This window comes from Neophocaena asiaeorientalis, unplaced genomic scaffold, assembly GCF_003031525.2.
Source record: "Neophocaena asiaeorientalis asiaeorientalis breed wild unplaced genomic scaffold, Neophocaena_asiaeorientalis_V1.1 scaffold220, whole genome shotgun sequence".
Taxonomy (NCBI): domain Eukaryota; kingdom Metazoa; phylum Chordata; class Mammalia; order Artiodactyla; family Phocoenidae; genus Neophocaena; species Neophocaena asiaeorientalis.
The window spans coordinates 4,195,738-4,212,687 of NW_020174042.1; the positions used below are offsets into that span (position 1 = coordinate 4,195,738).

Genomic DNA, 16,950 nt, shown 5'->3' on the forward strand with positions numbered 1-16,950 from the left:
TGGACACAGGAATGCTGAATGTTTAAACTGACAATTAGAAAACTATGCGCCCTGTTGCTCTTGCTGAAACTTTTAATTCTGCTGGTATTCTGGCTCTCTCTCTCTTTTTCTTTTTTAAAATAAATAAATTTTATTTCTTTACAGGGATCAAAAGAGGGCTGTGTCTGTGCCCAAGCCCTGTATACACTGCCTTGCTCTCATGTGCATTCAAACTAGCTTACAAATTTCTGAGTTTTGTGATCTAACATAATGTATGACTGACAGCTGCTGGGGCAGCAGAACTGAGGTTAACTTTTCAGACCTTAAAAAGAAAATTTGTGTGCTTACAAAAATCCCTCAGGAGAAAAGATCAGCTTCCCCTTCTTCTTTGATTCTCTAGCAACTCCTAGACCAGGAGGGTCCACTTTCGTTATCACCTGAGGATAAGCAGTGACTGTGTAAGCCTTGGGCAGATAGCCAAGATGAAGGGACAATCAGGTCCCCATCCCTTGGAGTCAGTTCTTTGGCTAACGGAATAACTGCTTCATGAAGATGCTCAGTGTGTTGCAAGTCACAGCCCTATTAGAAGTCCTGGAGATAAAATTCCCTCTGTGGACCCATGTAGGATTTTTGGGTTTAAATCTAATAACTTGAGGTGGGTGTGGATCTTGGTACAAAGGGAAAGGTACTTTGGAAAAACCCAGATAAAAGGCATTCAAGAATTTGTCCCTGCGATAATCAGCTCTACACCGGTCACCCACTGCCTTCTAGTCCTGGTACCTTTTTAATGATCCACTGCATCAATCCAAGGTAGTACAACATGGACATCACAGTGCTGAAGAAAATCACGATGGGCAGGACCTGGGGGGGGTGGTGGTGGGGAAGAGTGGTCATGGGTTAACATTGGCCCCAGCAGTATTAGTAGCTTTCAGATCAGTCTCCTTTCTGCCTCCTTTTCCCCCTCTGAAATGTCATCAAAATACTGGAAACTCCTCTTGAACTAAACAATGTTTTTAACAGGCAACTTCCCCATCTACAGTCTCTTACTCTAATTTGTTCTGGATAAGCTTGGGTCTATTTCATAGGAAACTTGACTTAAAAAAAAAAAATCCTGCTATGATGAGCTTTTCTTACTTTAGTTTCTAAGAGAAGGAATGACGTTTTGGGGGGAATTTGTAATAATTAGATCAAGAAACTGAAAGCCACTGGCAGATATTCTTGTTGTTCTGATATTAAACAGACATGGGCTTCACTACTTATTAGCAAAGTAACCTGGGTCACGATTAAGTGTGAGCTACCTCAGATCCTTATTCACAGTAGTGACACAGTAGGTGCTTAAACAATGCCTTGTATAAAGCAAGCATTCGTGGATTTAGCTTTTAGAATAATAACTATTTTACCTATAGATTTTTGAATCACTTTACAAAGATTAGACTCTGGAAACTAGTTTACTTCTGTGTTAACAAAGGTTGTCTTTTTCTAGATCCGATTTTCCTGATGCTCTTTGGATGCCTTCAATGCAGCCTGTGTGTCTACAGGGAACAGTTTCTTCCCTGCATAGACCACACAGAGCTGTGGTCTGGGTCCCTCCCCACCCCTAGTCCATTGTTCCCCTTCCCCTCTGTTCCCAGCTAAATGGCCAGGGACAAGCTGCCACCAGAGACACAGAATGGCCAAGGACAATTTGTACGGGATCTAATTTAGAAAAATCTATTAATAATATATATTAAAAGATTTTTTGTGCCATTATTCAGAGCTCGCTCACTTATGTGATTTTATTGGCTTTAATGGGCAGGCAGAGCCTTCCTGAAAGCTTCAGGGAGTTAAAGGGGCTCATCTCCCCAATGTTCCCACAGGAATCTGCTTTGGCAGAAAGGATGGAGACTACTGCCCTGGGGGCAGAGGGTTGGGGGAGGTCTGAAGACACTGGTGCAGTCTGGGCAGCAAGTTCCTCCTTCTCTGTGATATTATTTTTTGTAATTCTGGATTCAATTCATGACAGGAGCATATTTCTATCTCAATTTGTAAACATTTGACCTTTCAGAGATGGCTTAGTTATCTCAGCACCAAAGTATCAAGTCAGCAGTTTAAAAAAAGATTCAGCATAGCAGTTGGCCTAACCGATGCCGAGGTAATTTGGAGGTAAATTTGGAGTCCCCGAGTGAGAAGACAATGGAGAAGTGTAGGAACAGTAGCACACCACAAAAAAGAAATCTGAAGGAAAAGCCAAATGCATCTTTCTGACTAATTGACAAGGATTTGCAGGGACTTCCCAGAGGAAGATGGGCTTCCTGGGGATGGGGGAGGCCTGGGAGAGAATCGATTAGGCCTGAGCATGGGGCCAAGTTGCCAAGTTGCCTTTCGCCTGTAAAATAACATCCCTCCTTTGGTTGGGAGGAGGCCCAGCTTGCAGGCCTGCCGAGGTCAAGGCTGTGCTGAAAGAGAGAGGGGAAAGGTTAAGCAAGGGGATGGCTCTGGAAGAACAAAGCTTGATGTGAGTGACCAGCTGTCCCGGTTTGTCTGGGATTAAGGAGTTTCCTGACTGCAGGGCTGTCACTGAGCTTGGACTGGGGAGGCATTAGCAGCCATATGTCTATTCATTGCCAGGGACCTAATGTTCTTTTCCCTGAAATCTCAGATACTATTACCCCATATGATCTTTTTTAAGAAAATTAATTAATTAGTTAATTTTTGGCTGCGTTGGGTCCTGTTGCTGTGCGCGGGCTTTCTCTAGTTGCAGGGAGAGGGGGCTACTCTTCGTTGTGGTGTGTGGGCTTCTCATTGCGGTGGCTTCTCTTGTTGCAGACCACGGGCTCCAGGTGTGTGGGCTTCAGTAGTTGTGGCGCACAGGCTTAGTTGCTCCGCGGCATGTGGGATCTTCCCGGACAAGGGCTCGAACCCGTGTCCCCTGCATCGGCAGGCGGATTCTTAACCACTGCGCCACCAGGGAAGTCCCCCCTACATGATCTTTCATAACTATCTCAGCAAATGCTACAAGACATCCAAAAGTACAGGCATACCTTGTTTTATTGTGCTTTGCTTTATTGCACTTCTTGGAGGTTGTATTTTTTACAAACTGAACGATTTTGGTAAACCTTGGGTGAGCAAGTCTGTAGGCGCCAGTTTTCCAACAGCGTTTCCTCACTTTGTGTCTCTGGGTCACATTTCGGTAATTCTCACAATATTTCAAACTTCATTATTATTATATTTGTTATGGTGATCAGTGATCTTTGATGTTACTATTGTAATTGTTTTGGCTTTTTTTTAGCAGTAAAGTATTTTTTAATTAAGGTGTGTACTTTTTTTAGACATACTGCTATTGCACACTTACTAGACTACAGTAGGGTATAAACATAACTTATATGAGCTGGGAAACCAAAAAATTTTTGACTGGCTTTACTGCGGTATTAATTTTATTGCGGTGGTCTGGAACCGAACCGGCAATATCTCTGAGGTATGCCTGTGTTTCAGTATTCCTGACTTCCTCTACATGTTTCCCTGAATGTTACTGTCAAAAAATTAAATGTTTTCAGTCCACCGACTTCAGGTAAAGGAGAAAGCCCAGTGATGGGCTGTGTCCCTATGACATGCCTGGCAGGTATGTGCCTGGGTTCTGATCAGTTAGGTGCTATCTGAACATCTACAAAGACTGAGAAGTTACTGAAAAGGGAGTGTCTACATAGAAAGAAAGTGTTTGGCTTTACCTTAAATGCAAAAAAGTGGTCTTCGTATTTCTCACCAAAGACAAACGAGGCACCAGCATTAGTGTACTCCAGGAATGTCTGAGTTAAAGATGGGAAAAGAGCAGATCATTACAAGCACTGAAGAGGTAGTTACCATCCGCAGGACCTACGGCTCTGCAGAGGGTGGGGACTCAGAAAACTCGTGGGATAGACTTGGAGAGTTAATTTTGTCAACTTTCCCCCTCCAGTGGATGGCCTGGAAGTATATCTTAGACCTATAACTGCATACAGTTTCCTGGCGTTTCTGACATTCACTCTGACTCTAGGGTGCTAACGAATAAGCTGGGTGTGGTAACTTGCTCCAGAAGCCACAGATGGTACATGGGAGGTACTGGTTGCCACTGGATGTAAAGAAGCCTGTTTCTCTGTTGGGGGAAACATCTTAGAAGAGTGACACCCCTCAGGCAGGATGAAGGGGTCAAATGGGATTGAGGAGTGATGTAGTGGATGGTATGGGTAAGAGACAACCAGAATATTAATAAATGACATGGATTAACATAAACAAAGTTATTTGTCTAAATCATGCTATGGAATTAAAATTTGGGTCAACTAATGCAGACAAATAAAGCTATTTCTGACATGGCTTGAGGGTTATATTCAAATGTTAAAAGCACTATAAAAGCAAGGCATTGTTTTGAACCAAATTTACCTGAACTTGTTTCCCCAGCCAATCAAAAGCCATAAATCCAGGTTCTGTCCTTAGTATCAAAAGCCCAAGAAGAAACTGTAACCCAACACCCCAAAAGACAGGCCTCCAGTAAACCTATACAGAAATAGGAAGAGATATAGGTTATTAGAATATGAATGCTGAACTCAGCATAAATGCCCAGAGGATCACTATTTCCTTGGAAGCTTCTCAGATGTGGCCTGTGATCCACCTTCTTTTGGAGGCCAAAGCAGTTGTGAGCAGAGAATCCCTCCATAGAATCATACCTAAAAATCTCAGGGTTGTGCTCCCTCTTCATAAACCTGAGATTAAGCCTTCAGTCCCAGCAGTGTATGTAACCATTTTGTCAAGATAAAATCACTTAGACAGGAAGAGTAGTCTTAGAAGGGCCATTAAAAGAGGAAGAATCTGGCCTTCCTGGTCATGCTGTAAATGTTAGGTACATATAATTATTTCCCCATTTGGAAAATGGAAAGGCCGAACATGACTTCTCTGTGTGTCCAAGGTTTGTTGATTTGACAATTTGTAAGTGAATTAAGTGAAATTCCACCCTGTTGAGGGGCTCTCATTTCACAGTAAAAGGAACCAATTAACTCTAATGCAGACCCAGGGAGTGCAGTGGTAATGGACAATCAAGTGCTTTCATTTTTGGAGTAGAGATGAGTGGCCTGCAAAGAACTATGGGATTGGAGGCACAGAAAATAGCAGAGATGGTCACCCGCACAGGGCAAAGAATTTGGATTGTATCAGGTGGCTTTGGTTTTGATTAATGCTCTTTTCTTGGATCAGCCTTTCAGCCAGTAAAGTCTTCCAGACTTTGCCATTATGAAGCATATGTGAAAGTTTTGATATCTCAGAATTCTTGCCCATTTATTGGGTTACAGGCTGACAGAACAAGGGTGAGAATGGAATTCTATGTGAACAAAACTGCTTAAGTACAAATTTTTGGAGTAAAATAGCCTCAATGGCAAATACAAATTTGATAACTGCAGAATCTAATGGTAGAATATTAGATTATTTGTTGGTCTGGGGAAATCTGAATAAAAATGGATGAGTTTTCTTTGTATGTGTGTTTGATTGGGGGGAAGGGGGTACATGAGTAGAAATCGGACTTGACAGGAGAGAGTATCTCACTGGTTGAGCAACTGGAAAATTACTGAGAATGAAAAATGAGAGCAACAGTACTATTAACGTTCAGGAAAAGGGCACCTTAGCCACTGAAATATCATAGCAAGGTAAGAAAAATATTGAATAACAGTTCAACTCTCTCATACTCATTATTTTGAGCAATTTACACATGAGGGAAAAAAAGAGGGAAAAAGACCAAGAAATGATCGATTTCATGCTTACTTTGGTTGGGTGCTTGGAAAATAGAAATGTCAGGGTAATGTACATTATGAGTCCACCGAAGGACACCAGCTGCTGTTGGCCCAATTTGGCGGTGTCAAAGACCAGCCAGAAAATAACTCCCAGGATCAGGCAGCCCCAAATCACCCTAAGGGAACAAAGAAGGAGGCTTTGGCATATTTGCTGTGCTAACTTTAAAATCTTAAACAGGCTTCAACTAACAAACAAAAAATGAGTAACACACCCTGGCACCAGGAAATTACGCTTCTAGAAATTGCAAGAGACTCTTTTTGGGTGTAGCTATAAAGGCACATAGTCAAAAAATGAAACAATGTGTCCACAACACTTGGGCCCTTTGGATATGTAAAGGGGTCAGAGGAGAAACGATGCTTGGAGAGGAAGTCCGGTGATTTCTTTGCGAGAGCTGCTGGGCGTCTTCATTTTGGGAGATGGGGGAAGCGTTCCCTTCTTCCCTTCAAGGGAGAGCTTGAAATGTGTCCTCTGCATTGGAGACCTCACCCAAGCCTCAGAGAACTAAGTCAGGCTTTAGCCTGGGTTCTGACTCCTTGGGGAATCTAGTGGGCATACGATAGCACTGAATCAGTGGATGGCAGAGCCAGGGAGGGTTGCTCTGTTGGGATTGTACAACCCTGGTTTATTAGGCAAAGAATGTGTGAACTTTCCTGGTAGATTCCATGTGGGCCACACTGGGGAGAATGGGTTCTGGGTCCTACCCTGTAGGGCCACCTGGAAAGAGAGGAGGTCCCACAGAGAGAGAGGCTGAAAGAAAAGCCCTGAATGGTCATTTGCAGGACAGGGGGTCCTATAAGAGAGAGTTGGCTTTACTAATTCACAGACCTTTCCTCCCCAAGAGTCCAGATTCGTGCCCAGAGCAGAAAGCTACCTGTCTAAGTCAGAACCGTCCCAACTTTTGGACAACATTTTATCACTTAGTGGCACTTGAAATTAAGACAGTTTGTAGGGACATTTGAGCACATCTTGCCTTATCTAGGCCTTGATGTCCTGCTTGTAAAATGAAGGCATTTTTTAACAGATTATTCCCTAGGTTGTTTCTAGCTTCAATATCCCATAAATGAGGAAGCAATTTCAGAACAAATCTATGGAACAGTGTTAGAAAAGACTAACATCATTCTCAACCTCAGTAAGAGAACTAAGAGCATTTACCACTTCAGCCAGAACCAGTGGCTGTCCAGAAGCCTTTGGCCAGGAGAGAGGAAATGAGCGATTTGAGAGTCATATTTGGCCATGAAGTGATCCCAGATCACAAAGAAGATGGCAACCACCGTGATCACGAAAAGAGGAAGGGCTCTGTGAAAGTTCAGCACACAGGCCGCAATCACCAGAGCCAGGTAACCTGTTGGAAGCAAAGCAGACAGTGAACATCACCAAATCAGCTGGAGACCAGCCTCCAGCATTTATCTGGCTCAGCCAAGGGCAGGTTCAATCAGGAAACCATTGAACGCAGGGGTACTCTTGATATAGCTATAGGTGCCTCTGATTATAAGGACTATATTTTGGGTTCTTAAATAAATTTTAAAGTCTCACCAAGAATGCTAGGAGGACAGGGTGCTAGGTCTTTTTTCTCAAAGAACCTTCTGAATTCTTGAATCTTGTTGCCTGATCAGTGGGACTCTTGCTTAGTACTACTTTTTCTGATATTCAGACTTAGCAGGTGAGCTTCCATCAGAGAAAGGCCAGGCACTAAAGCAACTACTGGCAAAAAGATATTGAGTCTTCTAGTTTGTAGCCCAGATTTGCCTAAGCTTGAGTAGGAAAGTCTCTGAGTGTCACAACAACAATCCCTAAGTGCCACAGCATCTCTAAAGGAACGAGGTAGGGCGATGACCGAAGTGATGGCTTTTGAAGATGCTATTCTAGGGTAAGAACAACACGGTTTTCCATTAAAGGTCAGCAAACAAGTCTTTGTTTCCGAGTTAAGTTTGGCCTACCACTTGTTTTTGTAGGTGGCAAGGACAGTTTGTATATTTGTATTTTAATTCTACAAATAAAGTCGCCCTGGCACGCAGCCACACCATCTGCTTACTTTGTACTACAATGGCATAGCTGTGTGGTTTTGAGTATGGTCTGCAAAATACTCTCTGAGCTGGTACAAAGAAAGCTTTCAATCCTGCTTACTCCCTGTTCTAGCTGTGTGAGCACCGGGAAACTACGGACCTTCTGGGGCGGCAGCAGTCTTGCATACATGTCTGTGGGCTTGGGTGGGAGGGTTCACATTTTATAGACAGGAATGTTCTTTCAAATGGGCCCTGGAGCCCTTTGTTTGGAGGGAGTCAAAACAGGACACCTGCTCATCTGTGAAGACAGTCTAGTCCTGCTTTCAGGTAAGAGGAGTGGGCTACATGACCCTAGGCTCCTTCTTGTGTTGTGTTCATATAAAGCATTGATTGATTACTTATATCACCCCTTCAATTAGGTTTCTGCCTTGTGATTATCACCATGTTTTCCAGTTACCTGAATTTGCAATATCCAACCCTCAAATCCATACCACAATAACAAAGTGAGAGTAGGTGACCTAAAAAATGAGCTGCTGGCTGCATAAACAGGACAGGGAAGCTATCTACATGGGCTTCTCAAGTTGAGACCCACCACTCAGGGGCATCCTGGTTAAATTCTCTCCTCTCTGGATGATTCAGGGAAGTCAAGGGGAAGGGAAAGATTTATTTGTTTTCTACAGAAAACAAATATTTGAGGGATCCTGAAAAAGAGACATTGGTATTCCATCCCCTTTTGTTATTTACCTGCTATTAAAATGCCCCAGGTCGTGGACTTAAGGATTGTTTGGTGTTCCCTAAAAAAATCATAAACTGTACCACACTTCCTTTCCAGGCACCTGTAACAACACAAAAGCAAGAAGGCAGACAGAGGTAAACACCACATACACGACATAACCTGGCATGCTAAAGCTAGATAAGGCTTTGTAAATCAAGCAGGCAAACACATTCATGAAGTATGTGTCCTACAAAATAGAAATAAGAAACTCATTTCATTTTAGACTAAAATCAGCCATGGCTTGCTAACCTTTGCTGAATGGATGTGCCAAAGCCCTGAGGAATTACAGAGATGCAGAAAACATGCTCCTGGAAATAAAGCAGGGGACAGGATAACTAACCAAAAGCTGAGAATAAACCATAGGACGAGAGTGTTTCTCACTGTGCCAGGAGGGCCTCCATTAGCTTGTAAGCTCTCATGTAAATGTTGACTTAAAAAAGAAAATTCCAATGGGGACTTCCTTGGTGGTGCAGTGGTTAAGAATCCGCCTGCCAATGCAGGGGACACAGGTTTGAGCCCTAGTCCGGGAAAATCCCACATGCTTCGGAGCAACTAAGTCCATGCACCACAACTACTGAGCCTGCACCCTAGAGCCCGCAAGCCACAACTACTGAGCCCGCATACCACAACTACTGAAGCCCTCGCTCCTAGAGCCCATGCTCCGCAACAAAAGAAGCCACCGCAACGAAGAGTAGCCCCTGCACGCTGCAACTAGAGAAAGCCCACGTGCAGCATTGAAGACCCAACGCATCCCCCCCTCCCAAAAAAAATCCAATGAACCCTCTCCCTTCTGGTTCTCCCTTCTGGTTCCCAAAGTGTGAGCACGCTGGAGATTCCCTGTCCTCAGTCACCACCCTGTTTAGAAGGAGGCTGACGGACTTCACAGGATGCTTACGCGTAAAGTAGAATTTTGCGGATTTGAGGGCCGTTAACCAATGGGTTGTCATATAGCTTTTTCAGAACGTTCTGGAATTGTTGGTGTATTTGTTTCTGCCCAGAGCTTTGTTACAGGGCAGTGTGTGGTGTGTGAGCCACGTGTGCATCTGATCACTTCTTCTGGGGAGGATGTTGTCCACCAGTGAGGGAGTCTGGAGAGGCCACAGGCCTGTACCCATAGCAACTGTCCTTCCTTCTCCTGGGTGCTCCCGGTTGCCCCCCCAGGCCCTCCACTTACTCTGAAACCTGGTTTCCCTGCACATGTCTCTTTGCTCAATGTGCCTTCATTCTCCCACTTGAGGCCAAATGGAAGGAATTTACTCACACATTTAATCATGACCACTTCCAGGCCACTAGACAGGATTTCTAAAACAACCCCTTTTCCTATATAGAAGATTCTCAATCCCCAGGATCTCAAAGGACTCAGCCCCCGCTGGGAGCTCCCGTCCCCTTGGTGAACACCTCCAGTTCCCTTCCCTCCAGCAGTCATGCCCCTGTGTCCAAATCTCAGCCCCCTTCACGTTTCAGGGCACAGCTCAAGCCCTTTGCTTCTACAAAGCCTTCTTGCATTTCGTCAAACAGAGGCATTCCCCTGCGACTTATTCCTACTGTCTCCTTTGATTGTATTTTGTTATGAAGCCTCAACTGACTGTAACTTCTTGGAGAATAGATGTCTGTGAGCCCAACACCAGCACCATGGGCATTAAGAGTGATTGGCAGGCCTTTGTCGAATTCTTAGCTAAATGAAGTGGTAGTGCGTATTGCTTTTCTGGAACAATAGTTTATAGCTGTGAGTTGGGACCCATTAGTGGGTTGCGGAGTCAGTCACACTGTACATGATGATCATCCTTAAACAAAAGCATAGGACATCTCAGAGCGTATCATACGTAGTGACGACAGGCATTATTTCATGAAAATTTTGTCTTATGTATGTGTGTGAATATGCGTACTGAGAATTAGAAACACTGTTCTGGAACATATTGAGGGAATATAAGTATAGTAAAGACTTAAATTTTTCATGGTCTAATTTAGGAAAGGCTGCTGATGCATTGTCCTCAGCTGTGGATATAGTGTTATAAAGTAGCAGCGTTGGAGGGCAGCATGTAATAGGGCATGTCCATCTACTTTAAGTTGCATTGATCAGATTTTTTAATGGCAAGGAATGTATATAGTGCAACTTGACACTTCATAAAAGGAAGTACTGTAGCTAGAAATAGTTGCTTTGGCCATTTGGTTATCTAGGCTGAACAACTCCCAATCTCCTGGTGGTTGTTTTCCATCCATTAACACGGATGAAACCTGAGTACCTCTGACCACCCAAGAGAAGCTCTCAGCCCCCAGGATTAGAGATTCATAAAGTAAAACAAAGGATGAAACTAAGTTCAGGTTTCCAAGGTGGCAAATATTCTTGATGATGTATATGTGACAAGAGTTTTTGATCCTAATTCTGGCCGAGTCTATCTTCTGATACATAAAAATAAAGTCCCTCAGAGACTTAGGAATTTACACCAAATTTAAATAGGAATTTAGAAAATTTACAAATACTTTCATGTTATGATAGAGTACCAGACAATCTTGGACTGGGAATCAGAAGCTGAAATTTAAATTAGCTTTGTTCCACTAACCTTGGCTAAGTCACTTCTCTGAGCTTCATTTTTCTGATCCAAAAAATAAAAATAATAATTTGTCTCTCCTGCTAATGGGAGATAAGGACTTGCAACATTATGATATGATAAGGTAAGAGCAAATTTGTTGGGATTTAAAGTGAATTGGATTTTGAGAAATCAATTGCTTATTGATTGAACATTGTGAAGATGAATTAACTACTTTTGTATAGACTGGAGCAATTAGTTGGCAATTCACAGCTTTAATTAGAAGATTGTCCTGGATATTGGGTTCCCAGGACATTAGCAGTTTGAATTTACCACGTTGTTTATTCTAGAGCTCCATTACTTTTTCTGAAAATGGTGTTGGGTGGGTCGTAGGGAGGGGAGATTGGTGGTGACCATCTCTGATAAATCATAATTAATGTTAAAAATTAGATGAGAATTTAAAAAGTGTCAAAACCACTGTGTTGAGGAGGTAAGTGTGGTTATTTCTATGGTATAAACCTGTACCCTTTTTGATGCGTCTCTTGGTCATCCTCATCTTCATCATTTCTTGGAGAATCCTGCTCAATGGTCACTTGCTCTTCGCCCTCAAAATCAAACATTGGAACAGAGATGGAATGATGAGAATCCTGAGCACGATGGACTCTGATCTCTTTTGCTCAGAATTTTGGCTAGGAAATTTTTGCAAAAGGTCCTTTTAAATTATTTTGCAAGATGATGGCTCCAATTATCTATGCACAGACATTTTCCCCCTTGTCACAAAAAATCCAGGTTCATACATTTCTCCCTTTACTTCAGAAGGAGCCATTGGTATTTTCTCCATTTCTTCAGGGAGAGGGCTAATATCTCTGCTTTTAGTTCCTGTCTCTACATTCAACTCCCGCTCTGTTTTCAGGCAAGTGCTAAATGAGGTTAATACCAGAGGCTGCACAAATCTTCCTTAATACTCTGCCAGCCCCACTTTCCAAAGGACTGAGACTAAGGCTGGTTTTACTTTCCTGGCAGCCCAAGGCTTGGTCTGCAGATATGAACAGTAGCTCAGCATCTTCATCTTCAAGAGCTGTTAAACTACCCTTGGGAACTAGGGTTCTTCTATCAGTTGGGTTAAAGGGAAATATTTCCCTTACTCAGCTAGTACTTGCTCTAACTGACTGAGTGAAGTATATACCTGGGCTATCTTTTATGGACAATCTTTCTAGGTACTGTTTAGCTTTGAAATATCCATGACCCATCCTATTCTTGTGATGGTGGAGAGGATTTCCTGCGTCTCATCATTTTGCAATAATGCCTCAAACTGGCCCAGCTATTGTAAGCAAAGGCAAGGGAAGGCTGGGAGGAAGCTGGTAGATGTGGAGCAGTTTTGAACATGCCCTAAGAGGTATAATGCCAAATCTCAGCTCTAGCTTTTTGTCAGATCCCATGAGACCTTCAATTCTCTTTACTTTAACGCCCCCCCACCCAAGAAAAGAAATTAGTTATTAGCATGTCTCTGAGCTGAAAGGATCCTCAAAGATCATATAGTCCTTTGATACCAAACTCCCGTTGTACTCCTGACTTAGGCTGCCTTCCTGTTTTGGGCTGGGCCTCAGGTACAAGGAAGGTGATGGGATGATTGTAATAGAGACCAGCTGAATCCAAGCTGTAGCTGCAAAGGTCAGGAGTACAGAGAAGCCTTTCTCATTTTTTCCCACCTAACACCAAGCTTGGCCAATAGTCAAAGTTTGGTAAATTTTTGATTTAAATGATCATAATTATTATTTTCTGAGAGTGAAATTGTCCCAAGTTACCTACTATATGGAATGTCTAGCATTCCTATTGTTTTCTTTTTTGGTTTTTAACCCTTTCTCATCTTTAAAACAAAACAAAACAACAACAAAACCTTCTTGACCCTACAACCATGGGACATCTAACCTCCCTCCTTCCCTTCACAGCCAAACCACTTGAAAGAATTGCCCTTACTTTTGGTGACATTCCTTCACATCCTGCTCACTTTTCAAGCCCCTGTGACCAGACGTCTACGTCTGAGATGGCTTCTGCTAAGGTCACCTGCCAAGGTCACCTAAGGACCATTGTTGCCAAATCTAGTGGCTACTCCTCAGTCTTCATATTTCTGTTTACAATAATACGTAATTTTTTGTTTTTGACTTTTTTTGGTGAAACAATTTAAAAAAAAGACTTTTAAGAGCAGTTTTATTTAGGTTCATAGCAAAATTGAGAGGAAGGTACAGAGATTTCCCATACTTTTCCGCCCTCCCCCAACCCCATGCAGCCTTCCCTATTATTGACTTGCCCACCAGAGTGGTACGTTTGTTACAAATGATGAACCGACAAAGTCTATAGTTTACATTAGGGCTCACTCTTGGTGTCCTATATTCTGTGGGTTTGGACAAGTATTTAATAACATGCATCAACTGTCATAGTATCATACAGAGTGTTTTCACTGCCCTAAAACTCCTCTATGCCTATCCACCCCTCCCTCCCATCTTGGCAGCCAGTGATCTTTTTACTGTCTCCACAGTTTGCCTTTTCCAAAACATCATCTGGGACCATACAGTATGCAGCCTTTTCAGATTGCTTCTGTGACTTAGTAATACACATGTAATGCTCCCCCATGTCTTTTCATGTCTTGATAGCTCATTTGTTTTCAGTGCTGAATAATATTTCATTGCCTGGATGGACCACAGTTTATTTATCCATTCGCCTACTGAAGGACATCTTGGTTGCTTCCAGGTTTTGGCAATTATGAATCAAGCTGCTATAAGCACCCATGTTCAGGTTTTTGTGTGAAAAGAAGTATTGTTTTCTCTTTTTTTGGTTGAAGACTACTTAGTGATATGAACACTTTTTACAATATATTAAATGAAATAGGCAATGACCCAATAATATGAAAGCATGATCCTAATATATGTGACATATGCCTATTGATGTATATGTACTTATATTAAAGTGAGCTATATTCTAATATGTTAGGCACTGATTGTTTGTTTGTTTGTTTGCTGGAACTACAGTTCATTAGGTCATTTTTTGTCTTCCAAATTTTGCTGCAATAATATTTCAAATTTTTTACTTCAAATAAGTTATTCTTTTATCATGAGCAAACTCCCCCCAGAATATGCACCCAAAATTACTTTTTTAAGGGTGATATAGATGGGCAATTTGCTCCCTTTTTAGCAGAAGGCTGTCTTCAAATGAGATCCTTACACCTGTAACTTATGTAATATTGTACACCAACTCTACTTCATTAAAATTTTTTTAAATTAAAAATAAATCTATACTCAGTGAAAATATCCATCAAAAGGGAACACATAATAAAGATATTTTCAGGCAAAGAAACAAAAAAATGAGATCCTACCCAGAATTCAATATATAAAAGAAATAAGAGGTGGCATTGTCACAGAGCACCTCGGCTTGCTGTGTACACTTAGATGTTGCTGAGGAACCGTAGGGTGTGATGCACACAGTTTTAGAACCATGTCTTAGAACCTTACTCTTTTCTGCCTCATTTACTTTAAAATTGAGATGTTATCTGCTGAAGCCAGTGCTTTCTGCCTTGGGATGGAGTTTGGAATCTAATAGTAATAGTGAAGTGTCAGAGCAAGCCTGGGTACTCTCCCCATCAGAGAACTCTGAGCACAGTTGTATAAACACAAAATCTTTGTTTGGGCATGTGTGTTTTCCTCATGACTGCCTTACACACTCAAATTACTATTTAACTCATTCCTCTGAGTGCCAGCTGAGTGCCATGCTTTCTGTCCCCATAGCTGTGGCACAGTAGTTAACGTGGTGATAGATTCACTCACTGCTTTCCAGCCGTACCTGTTTGCCATTTTCTTGCTCTCTGTTTTGCACAACTCTGCTCCTTAGTGAGTTGTCATTTCCTGATGTGTTCTGGTTTTCAAAGCAGTCGTCATCATACTAGGAAAAAATACAGATTGCAAAAATAACATTTCAGAGCCACAAAACAAATGTTCTTTCAATGAATGATAGCCAAAGACTTTTGAGGGACGGGATGGCAAAGATGAGGTGTTTAGATGAGTCAGCTGATTAAAGAAAGAACCAGGGAAGCTTGGCACATAAAGAAACACAGATGATTTTGAAAAATTTTGACAATTTACTGTCTGTAGAAGCCACATAAGGAAGAAGGAAATTATCTCAATCTAGAAATGTAGATCCTTTTGTGTTCTTTTTTTGGGCCGCGTGGCTTGTGAGATCTTAGTTCCCTGACCAGGGATTTAACCTGTGCCCCTTGCAACAGCGACACGGAGTCCTAACCACCAGACCACCAGGGAAATCCCTAAATCTTTCTGTTTTCTAATATGATCTTACAGTACATATGGTGGTTGATACCAAAAATAAGTTTTAGTTGAAAATTTGGATCACATATTTCGCTTATATTTTTTTCCTTAAAGATGTGAATGCTTTAAGTACAAGACTAACAAATGCCTAAATGTTTTGCATTATTTCACTTCTTTGATTAAACATGTTCTTGATCAGTTTTCTGCTTCTGATCTTTCTTTCCTCCGGATCTGTCTATATTCCTTCTTCGTTACTCTTCCTCCATAATAAAGTGAGTCTCCTGGCCTGCGGAGTCAGTTGCACACTCCTTGGCATGGTTCAGGGCTGCACGATCCAGCTCATTTATCTCACTCTGCTCCCCTTGCAGGAACCATGAAGGAACACCCAGCCAAACAGAACTACGTGACTTTCTCCAAGCCCAGGCTAAGTTCTCCTGCCCTGAGCTTGCCATATTCTCTCTGCTATCCTGCAAAATTATAAAATATTAGCAGTTCCTTATATGACAAGATTTAAAGATAAAGCATGGTTCAGCCAGTACCGTGATGACCTGAAAAATGCATGTGTTGTACTGAAGGTCATTGTTTATATCTGAAACATGGATGATTTTGGTTTGTGTTGTTATGATAGATAAGATTGGTGTGGTCCAACTTGAGGAAGACAGAAGGGAACAAAGTTGCTGGGTCTAGGCCATGTAACTTTCTAATAAGCAGAGCTGAGATAAGCATGTTGGTTTCCAACCTCCTTTCCAACACATCACACAGACTTTCAAATTATAAAACAAAACAAAATATAGTAAACCATGGGCTGGATCATTGATCATTTTATTCTTAGATGTTGGATCTATGAGATGTTAAAATGTGTTTTGTTCGGTTGAAAGCATTCTCTGGTAGTAATGAGCATAAGAAAAAAAATGGCTTCTTTTGTGAGACCAATTTTATTTTTACTTTTTTTGATTTTACTTTAATAAACTGAGTAGGGTTTGCTCTTGGATGGGTATCCTGACCCCCTACCGCTTTTTCCAAATGTGACAAATACCTGGTTCATTTATCTTTTACCTATTTTGGGTGGGTCCAATCTTTCTCCCATCTCAGCCCAACTAGACATTTTATATGGTACTTCATTCCAAGTAAGGCAACAGATAGATAAACAGTGTCGGGTAGGTGTCTATATCTTTTCAGGACATATTCCCTGCTAGCCCTGTCGGCTGTGACCATGTCTTTGAAAAAGGAACAAGTGTATGAGTTTGATTTTAAATTTAAATCTCCAGCTGGCCCCACAGATCTAGGGAAAAAAACGCAATTCCGACTTGTATTACGTGTTCCATTTACTGAAACACAAGAGTGTATAAATGTGAATAAAGTCTAACTTCTGGCACACATATGATTTATGCATAAAAGTTTTGTGGCCAAACAGCTTTATTGTGTTACAAGTGCTCATACCTTACTTTAGCCCAGTTCTTTGCACATAGCAGATACTAACGATTGTTTGTTGAATTAGTGAACCAAGGTGACTTTAACATTGCATTATCTAGTGCAGTGTAGTACCTCTGGATACTTGGTAT

The 16,950-nt window shown here is 41.8% G+C and overlaps 1 protein-coding gene across 1 annotated transcript in view; it reads right to left on the reverse strand.

Moving 5' to 3' along the window:
* SLC28A3 (solute carrier family 28 member 3) overlaps nt 1-16,950 on the reverse strand; it is a 57,562-nt gene that overhangs the window by 14,843 nt on the left and 25,769 nt on the right. The window contains exons 2-9 of the mRNA XM_024753843.1: nt 14,910-15,008; nt 11,601-11,680; nt 8,517-8,608; nt 6,922-7,111; nt 5,740-5,884; nt 4,372-4,485; nt 3,684-3,761; nt 760-840 (exon numbers count right to left, since the gene is read on the reverse strand). Of these exons, the coding sequence (XP_024609611.1) occupies nt 760-840; nt 3,684-3,761; nt 4,372-4,485; nt 5,740-5,884; nt 6,922-7,111; nt 8,517-8,608; nt 11,601-11,680; nt 14,910-15,008 (879 nt within the window). The remainder of the gene's footprint in view (nt 1-759; nt 841-3,683; nt 3,762-4,371; nt 4,486-5,739; nt 5,885-6,921; nt 7,112-8,516; nt 8,609-11,600; nt 11,681-14,909; nt 15,009-16,950) is intronic.